Source organism: Oratosquilla oratoria, chromosome 24 (assembly GCF_046742065.1).
Source record: "Oratosquilla oratoria isolate Oo_2021 chromosome 24, ASM4674206v1, whole genome shotgun sequence".
Classification (NCBI taxonomy): Eukaryota; Metazoa; Arthropoda; class Malacostraca; order Stomatopoda; family Squillidae; genus Oratosquilla; species Oratosquilla oratoria.
This window is the reverse complement of record NC_134800.1, coordinates 34859959-34877254: the sequence shown is the minus strand read 5'-3', so window position 1 is coordinate 34877254 and position 17296 is coordinate 34859959. Positions and strand designations below refer to the sequence as shown.

Genomic DNA, 17296 nt, shown 5'->3' with positions numbered 1-17296 from the left:
GTAGGACTTCTCACCTGTTTTGGAGGCATTTTAAAGGCACAAACAGTACAATACCAAGGGGTAGGCACCAAAAGAAGGGCCAGTTGTGCACACAACAAAAAAAGATGGCAGGAGGAGACACAACATAGTGTGTGAATGGTGACGTCAGCAAGATTGCAGCGCAGGATTTTATTTTCTGTGCAGTAATGGACACCAATGTGCCCGCATAAATAGAAATTTTCCGCTTAAATAGCGACAAGATTTTCCCCATAATTTGACCGCGTAAATAGAATTTTGCATACATAAGGGCATGCGTAAATAGAGGTACCACTGTATATATGTTTGTGTATATATATATATATATATGTATATATATATATATATATATATATTATATATATATATAATATGTATATACAAGTATATATTTTTAAGTATATGAATATTACTTCTTATTTTTGCTTTATGATTTATCTTAACTTTTTAAATATCCTGTACATATATATATATATATATAATATATATTATATATATATATATATATATATATATATATATATATATATATATATATATATATATATATTCAACTATATATTTTTTCTTTAGAATCTATTTTAGTTCCTATAAGATTGTCTATGTCCTACCTTCTTCTCCATTGTGACCAACCATTGACTTTTATAGAGCTAAATCAAAGATAATTTCTAACTTAAAGAGTTAAAAAGAAAATGCTTATAACATATTTTGCTTATTCCATGGAAAAGAAGAACAAGTGTTTGTACAGTTAATTAATTCAGTGCTCATACCATACAGTCATGAAAGTCATTTCCTAACTGTTGGTCAATCATATTCTTATAAAAGTGACCTTTTCATAGGATTTGTTCAGTACTCTTTGTTACGACATGATCTACAAGTCGGGAAGGGCCTGGGAATGTACACTATGACTTGTGAGCCTAACAATGGTGGGCATGTGATTATGATGCAGGGCAGGGTGAGGAGAAGACTGTGTTAAGGGCAGAGGAGAAAACCAAGATGACAGCAGTTGTAGGAGCCATGGCAGGCCTCAAGAATAGTCTACTGGCAGGTGGAGCCAAGGCTAACAACTCCACACCATCAGGGAGTTCCGGAGACCACAGTCAGGCTACAGTACAAAACCCAGGGCCCAAGCCTGGCAGTGGAACAAGTGGTGGCACAGGAATCTTAGCTGCTGTTGCTGCAGCAGCTGCAGCTGCATCAAATAGTGCCACTACTGGGAGCCCCCCTGCTACACCCAGCCGGGAGCACAAAAGCGACACTCATGAAGCAAATGTAGCTGCTGCTGTTATAGCTGCCACACGGCATGACCGGAAAGGCAGCAGTGCCACCACACTGACTGCCAGTGGTAAGTGGGTGTGTGGGCGTGTGGACTTGGTGTACCACCCTCTGTCCTCCTCCTCCTCCTTTTATGGTGCTGGACAAAAAGTGCACTTTGTGCTAGAAGACAGGTGTGCTCCTCTCTCCAGTACTGTACAAATTGGGCATGGCAGGGCCTCGCATGGTTAGGCCTATGCATGCTCACACAGTTCATGGCACCCTGACTCGTTCTGTGTTGGTACTACTGCTACTTCTGCTATTCCTAGTACCAGCAGTTCTGCTCTTACCAGTGGCAGTAACCTTCATGATACTGGGGCCATGGTTGGTGCTAATTTGTCAGTACTGGTGCCATTGTAATTTTTGTACTAACACTGCTTAGCAGAGCAGTGTGGTACCATGCACTGCTGCATTGTGATGCTGCTATTATTGTTATTGATTTTGGCATGAGCATTACCATAATAGTCACTCCTAGATTCCTGTGTGGCCCGTTTACTATAGACTTGCAGTGATACTAATATTTAGTGTGCAGTTTTCTGCAGTGAATAGTGTACTACTAGTGTGGTGTGGACTAACAAAGCAGTAGACTGGCTAGAGCTGATTAGTGAGCTGCACTAGAAGTGTAGTGTGGGTAGCCAAGTGTCCTATGTTGCTCCAGAGATCCAGTATAGATCCTGGCTTTAATAATGGATACTGGTTAAGCAAGGAATGCTTTGAGCAAATTATAATGTATTTTCTCACAGCAATTGAAAGGACTCAAGAGTTGGACTACCTACAAACAAATTCAAGATCATCCTAAATGGCTACCATAAATCCTACACCATATATCTTTAAAACTGCAATGGTAATGAGTATACAAATAGTTTTGAAGCAAACTAAACTGTTGTATGGAGCACTTAGAATATATAATCAAAGAAAGATGACAAGTAACTGTGGACCAAGAACACAGAAATATTTGACTAATGACAACTGTGCAATCCTTTAAAATGCTTTGTCACACTGTATTTGTTTATAATCAGTCAGAGTGATCATCCAGACAGCTTTGATTTCATTGACCTTGAAGATATCAGCTGTATGGTTTAGTAGTTTAATAATTTATATAGTTCTGAAGATCCTGTACCAATAACCCTACATCACTGTAGATATGAGAACAAACCTGAAGACTGGAAGCATAACAGCCTTCTTTTCCATTACTAGACTAGCCATTTCAACTTTTGATGAGCTAATAATCATATTCAATATAGTGTAGTAATTTGAAAATTAACTACATTAAAAGTTCTTCAGAAAGTGTAATGTGGAATGCTTGATTTATGAATGAATGACCAAGTGGACTACTGGAAACCACCCAAGAACTGTGCCAGCTCCTAAACCTGTGCAATTCCCACCTTCACAAGGAAGTGTGGCCCAAAGGGGCTGGTACTTTGTATCTGGATCAGGCCCAGAAATTCATTCTATTCAGCCTTCCACTCAAGTGACCTATTAGTACCACTTTTATTCCTTTTTTTCCAAATAAGAAGGTCAGTGCCCCACCTGTCCTCCTATGTCTCCTATCAACTGAGGCCTATACATATGTTCTTTATGCACAAAACATATCAACTCTACAGATATACAACCATTAAATGCAACACATGCCATTCTTTGTTCCACTTGACACACATAACATTTTCCAACATAAACCAGTGCATAAAAAACTGGAGCTGTAACCATCACATAATACAATTAGTAAAGAGAAAAACTTAAGACTAAAACCCACTTTATATTACAAATAAACAAAATCACAAACAAGCGTATGGAGCTGCTTCACTTCTTACATGAACACAACATCCACATGGCACTAATCCAAGAAATAAAACTGTCACCACAAACAACACTACCTACATTCACTGATTACACAACAATAAAAGACAACACTCAATTCATGACTAATACACAACAGCATACCCTTCTTCAACAAAACAAAAGAAACCAAATAAACAATCACAGACACCACAACAGAAATAATTGCAATACAAACACAAATAAAGAAAGCAACTTATGTCATAAACATTTATATACCATTTATTATATCAACCCCACTGGCAAGTGATCTGAATGCACATCACCCAGTCTGGCTTAACATACAAACAGATCAAAGAGGACACAGAATATTAGAATAAGTCCCCAACCTAAACATAATAAAATCCAGCAACATCATCTAACATAACAATGTGCTCAACCTCCCTACAAACATGAACAATATAGGAAATCATACAAGATCTTCCATTAGATAATTTCCCAATAAAGATTACCATAGACCTGGAAGAAAAAATACAACCTACATGTAAGAGAACATTCATAGACTACAGAAAAGGAAAAGTGGGAAGAGTACACAAGATTTGGAGAAACATTTATGACATCTTGAGGAAAATGGATAAAGAAGATGTGGCTCTAGGTCAGAATTAATTTCTGACTAGTTTTGGACTGATCTCAGTGCAAAACTACTAAAGAATTAAGAATTAACTCTGACCTAGATCCATGTCTTCTTCACCCACCTTCCTCATTTTTCTTAAAACCTTTTATTTTTCCTTGCCAACTTCTTTTCTGTGAGTACAAAAAGGAAGAATCCATGTAAGAATAAGTTGTCTAAACACATTATAAGGTTTTGCCTTTAATGTCAGGCAACCTGAGTCAAGTCAGTCAATGGGTATATAATTTATACAATCAAAAATTCCCAGAAAAGAGCTTCCAGGCCCATGAGTGCCATGCTGAGTTTTCACTAGAGTTCCAAAGTATATATGTAAAACACAAACTTTAGAGCTTATGTTTTTATTTTATAGAGCTTGTTTTGTTTTTTTATTGGTCCACTATATTGTCATTCAAAAGCCGCTTATGGGTCATTGTAGTGGCAATGCTAGCATATATTGTTGCTGTGGTATGATCTCCTTTTCTATGGGAATGTAGGTTCCATTAGACAATAGTTTTCAATTCGGTTTGATCTTATCCATATAAAAAAGTATTACCTCCGGTATGTAATCATAGCCTCATTCCTTTAACTTCATTTCTCCAACAAACAATGCTACTGCTTTACCATCTGCACTGGCTGCCTCTCTGAAACTCTACCTATTGATTAGGTTTTCTGTAGGCATAAGTCATGTAAATTGTTCCTTGGAACTAAAAAATATCTCACTACTTTCCCTCTTCTTGACAGTGTCTGTGAGGTCTTTTTTCTTCAAACACCAACTGTTCCTTTAAAGACATACATTGCTAATTATTGTCCTCAGTCCATAATTTTATAGACCTTCCATTTCTATCAGAAGATCTGAGCTTTGATACAGTTGATTAAATAACATGAGATGACATGATTCTTGTCCTTCATGACAGTGCCTAAAGTTGTCCAATTTTTCGCCCAAGGCTAACTCAATCGCTGATGCATTTTCTTTGATGCATTTTCTCCCTATGTTTCTCCCTATGTTTAATAATGTCACACCTTTTCATATGAAATGATGATCTACTATTTCTAGGAATCATTATTATTACTAGTAAATGTCCTCTTAGGCATCATTAGATTGGGATTGTGAAAAACATAGTAATCGTAGTAGCAGAATATCAAATGGTTGAAGTGGGAAGGTTGAGGCTGATTTATAGGAGCAAGTGTTAAGTTAGAAAACCTCAAATTAACATGGGTCGGAAGTGACATAACTGGGACCTTATTTACCTAGTTGTACTAGACGGGAAGGGGAGTTATGCTCGTGGTGACCCGTTTTTGTATCTCGCAAGATCAAGTTTGTTCTTAAATTCTTGTATTGTTTGCACACACTACTTTTTCATCCAGTTTGTTTCATATATCTATCACTCTGTGTGGGAAACTGTTCTTTTACAGGTCTCTTCTGTAATCTTTTTGAGTTTCATTGCATGTCCTCTTGTTTTTCCTCTGTCCCACTTTAATAGGTCCTCTCTATCAAGACATTCTTTACCTTTCATAATTCTGTAGATGGTTAGTAGGTCCCCTCGTTCTCTTCTTTGTTCCAGGGTTGGCAATTCCAGTTCAGCCAGTCTTTGTTCATATGTCAGGTTTGTAAGTGTTAGGGCCATCTTTGTCGTTGCTCTTTGTATTCTAATTTTCTTATATTCTTTTTTGTACTGGGTGACCATATCAGTACTGCATATTCCAGTTTTGGCCTTATCAGTGTTTGTAATATTTTCTTAATCATTTCCTTATCCAGGTATTTAAAGGCCACCTTTATTGATCTCAGCAAATTGTATGCTTCTCCGACTATTTTATTTATATGTTTATTTGGTGACATGTCTTTGGTGATGATTACTTCTAGGTCCTTTTCAGAATTTACTCTCTTTACTTTTTTTCATCAATTTCATACTGAATCACAATGGCAAAAGCCGACAAGACTGTGAGAATAAACACCTTGTGAGATCGAAACCTGTTAGTACTACGTTTCGCTTGTTACAGCTTTTTCAAGTACAGACATGACACACACTCTGAGCACATATAAGCCAACAGGGAAGGAACTGGGAGAGGTTATCAGGGAGGGGGAGGAGGGGGACGGGTGGGACTTGGTGGAGACAAAGGAGGACATTTCGGACAGTTTGTTGAAGTGGACTAAGGGGGACATTTCATACATTTATTTAATGCGGGTAACAGATGGATTATAGGAGGGGCGATGTTAAACATGCCTCTGTTCTGCTCAATGGTTTTGAAGCTTTGAATGGCGGCCGCTTCGAGGCATTTTCTCCTCATCCTATCTGGTTCACTAAACAGAAGTTCTGCGTTATCCCAATCCATCAGGTGGTCGTTGGTGTTCCGGTGGATAACACAGGCGTTGGTGGTGATGTTGTTCCGGGAATCGTAGCGATGCTCCCGGATCCGGGTCTTCAGGTCACGGGAGGTCTCACAACATCACCACCAACGCCTGTGTTATCCACCGGAACACCAACGACCACCTGATGGATTGGGATAACGCAGAACTTCTGTTTAGTGAACCAGATAGGATGAGGAGAAAATGCCTCGAAGCGGCCGCCATTCAAAGCTTCAAAACCATTGAGCAGAACAGAGGCATGTTTAACATCGCCCCTCCTATAATCCATCTGTTACCCGCATTAAATAAATGTATGAAATGTCCCCCTTAGTCCACTTCAACAAACTGTCCGAAATGTCCTCCTTTGTCTCCACCAAGTCCCACCCGTCCCCCTCCTCCCCCTCCCTGATAACCTCTCCCAGTTCCTTCCCTGTTGGCTTATATGTGCTCAGAGTGTGTGTCATGTCTGTACTTGAAAAAGCTGTAACAAGCGAAACGTAGTACTAACAGGTTTCGATCTCACAAGGTGTTTATTCTCACAATTTCATACTGTCCTGATATTCTCTTCTTGCTTTTTCCAAATTCAATTATACTGCACTTCTTGATGTTGAATTCTACCTCCGATCTCTTGCTCCAGTCGGAGACTTTGTTCAGATCACTTTGTAATGAGTCACAGTCTGTTTCAGAGTTTATTCTCTTTAATAATTTTGCATCATCCACAAAGCAGTTCATGTAACTTTTAATGCCTTCGTTCATGTCATTTACATATATAGCAAACATTATCGGAGCTAGTACTGACCCCTGTGGGAGGCCACTACTCATTTCTTCCCATTTTGAATATTTGTCTCTGAGCACCACTCTCATTTTTCTTCCTTGTAGGAAGTCCTCCATCCAATTCAATAGTTTTCTATGTATGCCGCCTATTGTTTCTAGTTTATAGTAATTTTCTGTGTGGTACCTTATCAAATGCTTTTTGTAAGTCCAGGAAGACACAGTCTGCCCAGCCATGTCTTTCTTGAAATAAATCTATCAATCTTGAATAGAAACAAATTAAATTAGTGGTACATGATCTTCCTTGTCTATATCAAAATTGCCTCGGGTTCAGTATATTATGTATACATGTGTATGTCCATAATTTATTACTTTCCTTTGTAGTTTTTCACACACACACACACACTTCAGTGAACGGACGGCGTAGAAGACGTTCTAAAGAAAAAGTGAAAAATAGAGGATTCCAAAGCAAAGGAAGTACCTATTGTATTTGCAGGGTGGGGGGGAAATTGCTCATGGGGTAGTGGGAAAGTAGGGAAAGAGGAGAAGGGGAGGGATTGCTGAGGGAAATGGAAGGAAACGAGGAAGGAGAAGACTTGGCCCAGGCAGACAGACGAAATGTAAACATCAAAAAACGGCCCCCCGACCAACTGAGTGACGACGAAATGTCTAATAAAAATGTAAAGATCAGAAACATAGATAAGAGCAGTACAATGGAAGGTGAGGATGATAATTTCAAAGGATTTAATGAAAGGGCGGCGGATACCAACCTCCCCCGACTGACAAAACTGGAGGAAAAACTTCAACAAATGTCTGACAACTGGGAAGTTAGGTTTGGCAAGATGACAAAAATCGCCGAGAGGTTTGAAAAATTGGAAGAACTAGAGAAGGCGAACAAAAACTTAACTGATGAAATAGAAGACCTAAAAAGACAGTTAAGAAAAGTAAAGGTGGAGAATGAGGAATTGAAGAGGAATAGTAAAGAAAACAGAGAGGCCATAACTAAAGAAGCTAAGAATTGGAAAGCAACCCAAGAAGACAATAAAGTTTCATTCACTGACATAGTCAAACAACAATTGAAAGAACATACTGAAGACTCGGTTATTTAAGTGATGAGACAGAAGGAGAATATAGTAAGAGATTTAGCAGACAAGAAGAAATGTATAATTATATTAGGAATGGAAGAAAACACAACCCAGATAGAACCACAAGAATCAAAGAGGAAAATGAAAAAGTAAGCCAATTACTAGAATCAGTTCAGGAAGATGAACTAGAAATTATGAAGCAAATCGAAGAGAAATTTAGACTTGGAAAGTATAGCACAGATAAGACCAGACCAATTAAGATTAAATTCAAGTCACAAACAACGGCAGAGAATATCTTATCCAAAACAGGGAAACTAGCAACAAGTGAACAATATAAAAAGGTATGGATAAAAAGGGAAATGAATAAAGAGGAAAGAGAGGAAGAAAAACAGAAAAGACTTGAAGCTAAGGAAAAAAACGAGAAAAGAACGGAGTCAGAAAAAGAGAGATTCTATTGGAGAGTAGTGAATATGAAACTAAAGAAAGTCGACATACAAGAGAAAAACAAAAGGGAAACAGAGAACACAATGGAAGTGGCAGAAAACTAAGAGTGTCTTACACAAATATAGATGGATTGATAACAGGATTGAATGAGCTGAATGATTATTTGAAGGAAAAAGAACCAGACATAATGGGAATTGTAGAAACAAAATTAAAAGGTCCACTACCACCCAACAGTGTAGGACATGATGCATATAATTATTGGATTAGAAACAGAGTAAAAAAGGAAGGGGGTGGAGTTATGTTCCTGACTAAGAAGGATATAAACGTGAAGTGTGTCACATATGGAAAGAATACAGTAGAGATGATAATGATGGAAGTAGAAGACAGAGATATGAAGAGCAGAAAGTTTGAGATAAATTATGTGCCCCCGAAAACAGCCTCATGGGAAGAGAGTGAACATAAAAGTATGTTAGAGGACACAAAGATAGCATTAAACAAGATAATGGAAGAGGGAGGAAGAATAGTTATGATGGGCGACTTTAATTGCAAAGAAATCTGCTGGGAAGAAATGACAGTAAAGGGTGGAGACGGCTCATGGGGAAACGCTCTACTTGAGATGGTTACTGACCATACAATGACACAATGGATACAGGAGAACACTAGGTATAGAAATGAAGAAGAGCCATCGAGACTAGACCTAATAATTACATCTGAACCTAGAATAGTGTACAAAATTGAATATAAAACACCAATAAGTAAAAGTGACCACATATTGATTGAACTGGAACTTAATGAAGAAAAATATATGAAAAGAAATGAACAATATAGAAAAGGAAGAATGATGTATGAAAAAACAAACTTTGATAAAATAAGAGAATTCTTTCAAAAGGAAAACTGGGAAGAAATATATAAAGAAGAAACAACAGTAGAAGAGAAATGGAATATTTTGACAAAAATTTACAAAAAAGGAGTGGACAAGTATGTCCCAAGACAAAAACAAGAAAAAGAATATGTAAAATGCTGGTACAACAAAAGTTGTAGGGAGTTAAAAGACAAAAGAGACAAAGCCTTGACCAGATGGAAAAAAGACAGAAGACCTGAAAAATGGAAAATATATACTTGTTATAGAAATGAATATGTACAAACATGCAGAGAGGAAAAGAGAAAATATGAAAAAGATGTCATAGAAAAGTGTAAAGATCAACCAAAACTATTCTACAGATTTGTAAACAATAAACTGATAAACAAACAAGACTTGGAGAAATTAAGACAAGAGGGAGTTGAATACACTGAGGAAATGGAAATGGCGGAAATTATGAACAAACATTTTAAATCAGTGTTTACAAGGGAGAACATACAACCTGAAGAGAACGAATGGAAAGAGAAAGTCCCCCCCTATGGAAGAAATAGAAGTAACAAAGAATGAAATATTAACACACTTGAGTAATCTTGATGTCAGAAAATCGCATGGACCAGATGAAATAGCAAACTGGATACTGAAAGAATGCAGGAATGAACTGGCAGACAAAATACATATAATAATAAACAGTTCCTTGAAAGAAGGAATAGTTCCAAAAGATTGGAAAAAAGCAAATATAGTACCTATATATACAGGGGGAAATAAAGAAGACCCTACCAACTATAGACCAGTCTCTCTAACAAGTACAATAGCAAAAATTTGTGAAAGAATTGTCAAAAGTAGATGGGTAAAATATTTAGAAAAAAACAATGTGCTAAATCCAAGGCAATTTGGATTCAGACAAGGACGATCATGCATCACCAATTTAATGTGTTTCTATTCAAGGCTAATAGATATAATACAAGAAAGAGATGGATGGGCTGATTGTGCATTTCTAGACCTAAAAATAGCTTTTGACAAAGTACCACATAAGAAGTTGCTTAAGAAATTAGAAACTGAAGGAGGAATACAGGGCAAACTGCTTAAATGGATGGAAGACTTTTTGCAAGAAAGAAAAATGAGAGTAGTGATAAGAGATAAACACTCAAAATGGGATGAAGTAATAAATGGTGTTCCACAAGGAACAGTTCTGGCCCCAATAATGTTTGCTATATATATTAATGATATGGATGAAGGAATTGAAAGCTATATGAGCTTCTTTGCAGATGCAAAACTATTGAAAAAAGTGAACACGGAAGAAGATTGTGAATCACTACAGAGAGATCTAAATAAAGTACAGGAATGGAGTAGGAAGTGGGAGATGGAGTTCAATACAAAAAAGTGTAGTATAATGGAATTTGGAAAAAGCAAAAACAAAATAACAGGATCATATAAATTGGGAGAAGGAATAAAAAAAGTAGAAAATGAGCAGGACCTGGGAGTCATTGTTATGAATAATATATCACCTGAGAAACATATAAATAAGATTTTTGGAGAAACTTATAATATAATAAGAACAATCAAAGTTGCATTTACATACCTGGATGAAGAAATGGTGAAGAAAATCCTGATCACCCTGATAAGACCAAGATTGGAATATGCAGCAACGATATGGTCACCAAGTACGAAAAAATGTATAAAAAAACTTGAAAGAATACAAAGAGCAATTACAAAATTGGCACCAACACTCTCAAAACTATCATATGAAGAGAGACTAGCAAAACTTGAACTACAGACACTAGAGCAAAGAAGAGAGAGAGGAGATTTGATAGCTATTTACAGAATCATGAAAGGCATAGAAATTACTGATAGAGAGAATCTGATAAAATGGGATGACAGAAATACAAGAGGACACGGAAAGAAAATAAAAAAAGACAGCTATAGAAGAGATTTGAAAAAGAACAGCTTTCCTCACAGAGTAATAGACAGTTGGAACAAGTTAGATGAGAAAGTGGTGTGTGCAAAAACAATACATGAATTTAAAAATAGTTTAGATAAAATGAGATATGAAGACGGGACACCACGAGCATAGCTCCCCTTCCCGTAAAATACAACTAGGTAAATACACACACACGTATGTCAGATTCACGGCGAAGATTGAAACTCCAGAAAAGAAGTGCAATTTTTTGAATCTCAATGATGAGGGAGTACCTTTGTTGTGTTAATAGGGAATGGGAAAGCTCGTGGTGTAGTGGGAAGGTGAAGAAAAAGGAGAGAGTGATTACTGAGGAAAATGGAAGGAAGTGGGGATGGGGATGAACAGGCCCCAGATATTAGGAGGGGTGTAAACAAATAGGGGGCAGAACACACAGATGAGGAACAACAAGGAAGCAGAGGTGTCAAAAGCAGAAATATAGATAATAACAGCTCAATGGAAAGATAACTGCTTTTATGGATTTAATGAGGGAGGAGGTGACAACCTCCCCCGACTAGTAAATGTAGAGGAGAAACTAAAAAAAAAATGAACGAAGAATGAGAGGTTAAGTTTAACCAATTAAAGTTAGTTACCCAAAGAGTTGATAAACTGGAATAACTAAAGAAGGAGAATCAAAACCTAACTAAAGAAACAGAAGAATTAAAAAGACAGTTAAGAGAAGTAAAAGATGGGAATGAGGAATTAAAGAAAAATAATAGAGAGAATAAAGAGTCCATAGCAAAACAAGCACAGGGTTGGAGAAAAGTCTAAGAGAATAACAAAGTTGTATTTACAGATATAGTGAAACAACAGATGAAAGAACAAACTAAGGACACAGTTATTAAAGTGATGAGAGAAAAGGAGAATATAGTAAGAGACTTAGCGGACAAAAAGAAATGTATAATTATATTAGGGATGGAAGAGAAGTATGATCCAAATAGAACCACATGAGTAAAAGAGGAAAAGGAAAAGATAAACAAGATATTAGAAGTAGTTCAAGAGAATGGACAAGAAACAGGGAAAGAAATTGAAGAAATATATAGAATAGGGAAATACAATACAGATAAGACCAGACCAATTAAGATCAAATTCAGGTCACAAACGACAGTAGAGAATATCTTAGCAAAAACAGGGAAACTAGCAGACAGTGATCAATATAAACAGGTATGAATAAAAAGAGAAATGAATAAAGAGGAAAGAGAGGAGGAAAAAGCAAAAAGACTAGAAGCTAAGGAAAAAAACGAGAAAAGAACAGAGTGAGAAAGAAATTCTATTGGAGAGTAGTGAATATGAAAGTGAGGAAATGGTTCATAGCAGAGAAAAACAGAAGGGAAACAGAAAACACAATGGAAGTAGCAGAAAATTAAAAGTGTCTTACACAAATATAGATGGCTTAATAACAGGCTTGCACAAACTGAATGATTACCTGAAGGAAAAAGAACCGGACATAATGGGAACTGTAGAGACAAAATTGAAAGGTCCACTACCAACCAACAGTATAGGACATGGTGCATATAATTGTTGAATTAGAAACAGGTAAAACAAAGGGGTGGATTTATGTTCATGACTAAGAAGGATATAAATGTGAAGAATGTCACATATGGAAAGAATAGAGTAGAGATGATTATGATGGAAGTGGAGGACAAGGATGGGAAGAGCAGGAAGTTTGTGGTAAATTATGTGCCTCCTAAAAGCTTCATGGAAAGAGAAAGAACACAAAAATATGTTAGTAGACATAAGGATAACACTAAATAAGATAATGGAAGATGGAGGAAAAATAGTTAAAATGGGTGACTTTAATTGTAAAGAAATCTGCTGGGAAGAGATGACAGTGAAGGGTGGAGACGACCTATGGGGAAATGTACTACTTGATATGATTATAGAACATACAATGATGCAATGGATACAAGAGAATACTAGGTATAGAAGTGAGGAAGAACCATCAAGACTGGACCTAATAATCACATCAGAACCCGAAATAATGGACAAGATTGAATATAAGACACCACTAAGTAAAAGTGACCACATATTGGTTGAACTGGAACTAAAAGAGGAAAAATACATAAAAAAAAAAAAAAACAATATAGAAAGGGAAGATTGATGTATGATTTTTTTTTTTTTTATAAAATAAAAGAATTCTTTCAAAAAGCTGACTGGGAAAGAATACACAAGGAGGAAACAACAGTAGAAGAGAAATGGAATATTTTGGCAACAATTTATAAAGAAAGAGTGGAAAAGTATGTTTCAAGACAAAAGCAAGAAAGAGTATGTAAAGTGCTGGTACAACAAAAGATATAGGGAGTTAAAAGACAAAAGGGATAAGTTTGGATAAAATGAAAAAAAGACAAAATACCTAAAAAATGGAAAATATATACTAGTTATAGAAATGAATGTGTACAAGTGTGCAGAGAAGAAAAGAGAAAATATGAAAAAGATATTAGAGAAAAATGTGAATATCAACCAAAACTATTTTACAGATTTGTAAACAACAAACCGAAAAACAAACAAGAATTAGAGAAACTACGACAAGGAGGAGTTGATTACACAGAGGAAATAGAAATGGCAGAAATTATGAACAAGCATTTTAAATCAGTGTTTACAAGGGAGAACATACAACCTAGGGATATCGAATGGGAGGAGAAAGTCCCCCCCTATGAGATAGAAGTATCAAGGAATGAAATAATGAATCACTTGAGTGATCTCGATGTCAGAAAATCGCATGTACCAGATGAAATGGCAAACTTGATTTTGAGAGAATGCAGGACTGAACTAACAGACAAAATACATAGTCTAATATATAGTTAATTGAAAGAAGGAAAAGTTCCAGAAGATTGGAAAAGAGCAAATATAGTACCAATATATAAAGGGGGAAACAAGGAAGACCCTAAATTTGTGAAAGCATTATCAAAATTTGATGGGCAAGGCATTTGGAAAAAAACAATGTACTAAATCCAAGGCAGTTTGGATTTAGACAAGGAAGATCATGCGACACAAACTTAATGTGTTTCTATTCAAGGCTAATAGATGTAACACAAGAAAGAGATGGGTGGGCTGATTGTGCATTTCTAGACCTGAAAAAAGCTTTTGATAAAGTGCCACACAAGAAGTTGCTAAAGAAATTAAAAACTGCAGGAGGAATACAGGGCAAACTGCTGAAGTGGATGGAAGACTTCTTGCATGAAAGAAAAATGTGAGTGGTGATAAGAGACAAACACTCTAATTGGGATGAAGTGTGAGTGGAGTTCCACAAGGAACAGTTCTGGCCACAATAATATTTGCTATATATATTAATGATATGGATAAAGGAATTGAAAGTTATATGAGCTTCTTTGTGGATGATGCAAAACTGTTGAAAAAGTGAACACTGTAGAAGATTGTGAGTCAATGCAGAGTGATCTCAATAAAGTATGGGAATGGAATAGGAAGTGGAAGATGGAATTCAATATTAAGAACTGTAGTATAATGAAATTTGGAAAAAGTAAAAAAAGAATAGTGGGATCATATACATTGGGAGAGGAAGAAATTAAAAAAGTAGAAAATGAGAAGGACCTGGGAGTCATTATTATGAATAATATGTCCCCTGAGAAACATATAAACAAGATTTTTGGAGAAACTTATAACTTAATAAGAACAATCAAAGTGGCATTTACATACCTGGATGAAGAAATGGTGAAGAAAATACCAGTCACTTTGATAAGACCAAGATTGGAGTATGCAGTGACGACGTAGCCACCAAGTACAAAAAAAATGTATAACAAAACTTGAAAGAATACAAAGAGCAATTACAAAATTGGCACCAACACTCTCAGAACTAACATATGAAGAGAGACTAGCAAAACTTGAGCTACAGACATTAGAGCAAAGAAGAGAGAGAGGAGACTTGATAACTATTTATAGAATCATGAAAGGCATAGAAACTATTGATAGAGAGGATCTAATAAAATGGGATAGTAGAGATACAAGAGGACATGGAAAGAAAATCAAGACAGTTATAGAAGAGACCTGAAAAAGAACAGCTTTCCCCACAGGGTAATAGACATTTGGAACAAGTTAGATGAGAATGTGGTGTATGCAAAAACGATACACGAATTTAAAAACAGTCTAGATAAAATGAGATATGAAGACGGGACATCACGAGTATAGCTCCCCTTCCCGTAAGATACAGCTAAGTAAATACATGTTGGATTGACAGTGAAGATTAGAACTCTGGAAAAAAAATGCAATTTTTGTGTATTTCAGCAAAGAGGGAGTAACTGTGTTGTATTAGTAGGGAAGGGGAAAGCTCGTGGTGTAGTGGGCGGTGAAGAAATAGGAGAAGGGGAGACATTATTGAGGAAAATGGAAGAAAATGAGGAAGGGGACGAATGGGCCTTGGACGTCAGAAGGGTTGTCAACAAAAGGTGTGCAGATGACACAGATGAGGTCAAATAGATGAGCTCTTAGTATATCCTTTCCCAGTCTGCTTTTTTAATACATTTTCTCATTTTATCAAAATTTGTTTTTCCATACATCATTCTTCCCTTTCTATATTGTTCATTTTTTCTCATTTATTTTTCTTAATTTAGTTCCAGTTCAACTAATATGTGGTCACTTTTACTAAGTGGTGTCTTATATTCAATCTTGTCCACTATTTCAGGTTCTGATGTGATTATTAGGTCTAGTCTTGATGGTTCTTCCTCATATCTATACCTAGTATTCTCTTGTATCCATTGTGTCATTGTATTTTCTATAATCATATCAAGTACATTTTCCCATAGGTCATCTCCCCCCTTCACTGTCATCTCTTCCCAGCAGATTTCTTTACAATTAAAGTCACCCATTTTAACTATTTTTCCTCCATCTTCCATTATCTTGTTTAGTGTTATCCTTGTGTCTTCTAAAATATTCTTGTATTCTCTCTCTTCCCACAAAGCCGTTTTAGGAGGCACATAATTTACCATAAACTCCCTACTCTTCTCATCCCTGTCCTCTATTTCCATCATGATCATCTCCACTCTATTCTTTCCATATGTAACATTCCTCACATTTATATCCCTAGTCAGGAACATAACTCCACCACCTTGTTTTACTTCTCTGTTTCTAATCCAATAATTATATACACCATGTCCTACACTGTTGGGTGGTAATAGACCTTCCAATTTTGTCTCTACAATTCCCATTATGTCAGGTTCTTTTTCCTTTAGGTAATCATTCAGTTCATCCAAGCCTGTTATTAAGCCATCTATATTTGTGAAGGACACTTTTAATTTCCTGTTACCTCCATCCTATTTTCTGTTTCCCTTCTATTTTTCTCTGCTATGAACCATTTCCTCACTTTCATATCCACTACTCTCCAATAGAATTTCTCTTTGACTGTTCTGTTCTCGTTTTTTCTTTAGTTTTTTTTTTCTCTTCCTCTCTTTCCTCTTTATTCATTTCTCTTTTTATCCATACCTGTTTATACTGATCACTTTCTGCTAGGTTCCCTGTTTTTGATAAGACATTCTCTGCTGTTGTTTGTGACCTGAATTTAACCTTAATTGGTCTGGTCTATACTGTATTTCCCTAGTCCATATAATTCTTCAATTTCTTTTTCTATTTCCTGTTCACCTTCTTGAAATATTTTTAATACCTTGTTTACCTTTTCTTTCTCATCTCTTATTCTCGTAGTCCTATTTGGATTATGCTTCTCTTCCATTCCAAATATAATTATACATTTGTTTTTATCAGCTAAGTCTCTTACTACTTCTCACTTATCACTTTGATAACTGTGTCCTTAGTGTTTTCCTTCATCTGTTGTTCCACTATATCTCTAAATTCAATTTTATTATCCTCCTGAACTTTTCTCCAACCTTTTAGCTCTTTTGCTATGGACTCCTTATTCTCTTTATTATTCCTCTTTAATTCCTCATTATCATTCTTTACTTCTTTTAACTGTCTTTTTAATTCTTCTCTTTATTTAGGTTTTGGTTCTCCTTTATTTCTTCCAATTTATCAACCGTGTAATTAGAGTGAGTTGGCTGAATCTAACCTCTGATGATTCATTCATTTTTGTTAGTTTTCCTCTAGACTTGCTAATTGGGGG

General features: G+C 36.1%; 1 protein-coding gene across 9 annotated transcripts in view; it reads left to right on the top strand.

Moving 5' to 3' along the window:
- Positions 1-17296, top strand: part of LOC143038551 (calcium/calmodulin-dependent protein kinase type II alpha chain-like) — a 267801-nt gene that overhangs the window by 89129 nt on the left and 161376 nt on the right. For all 9 annotated transcript variants that reach the window (XM_076207890.1, XM_076207894.1, XM_076207897.1 and 6 more), the window contains one exon: positions 965-1360. In XM_076207890.1, the coding sequence (XP_076064005.1) occupies positions 965-1360 (396 nt within the window). The remainder of the gene's footprint in view (positions 1-964; positions 1361-17296) is intronic.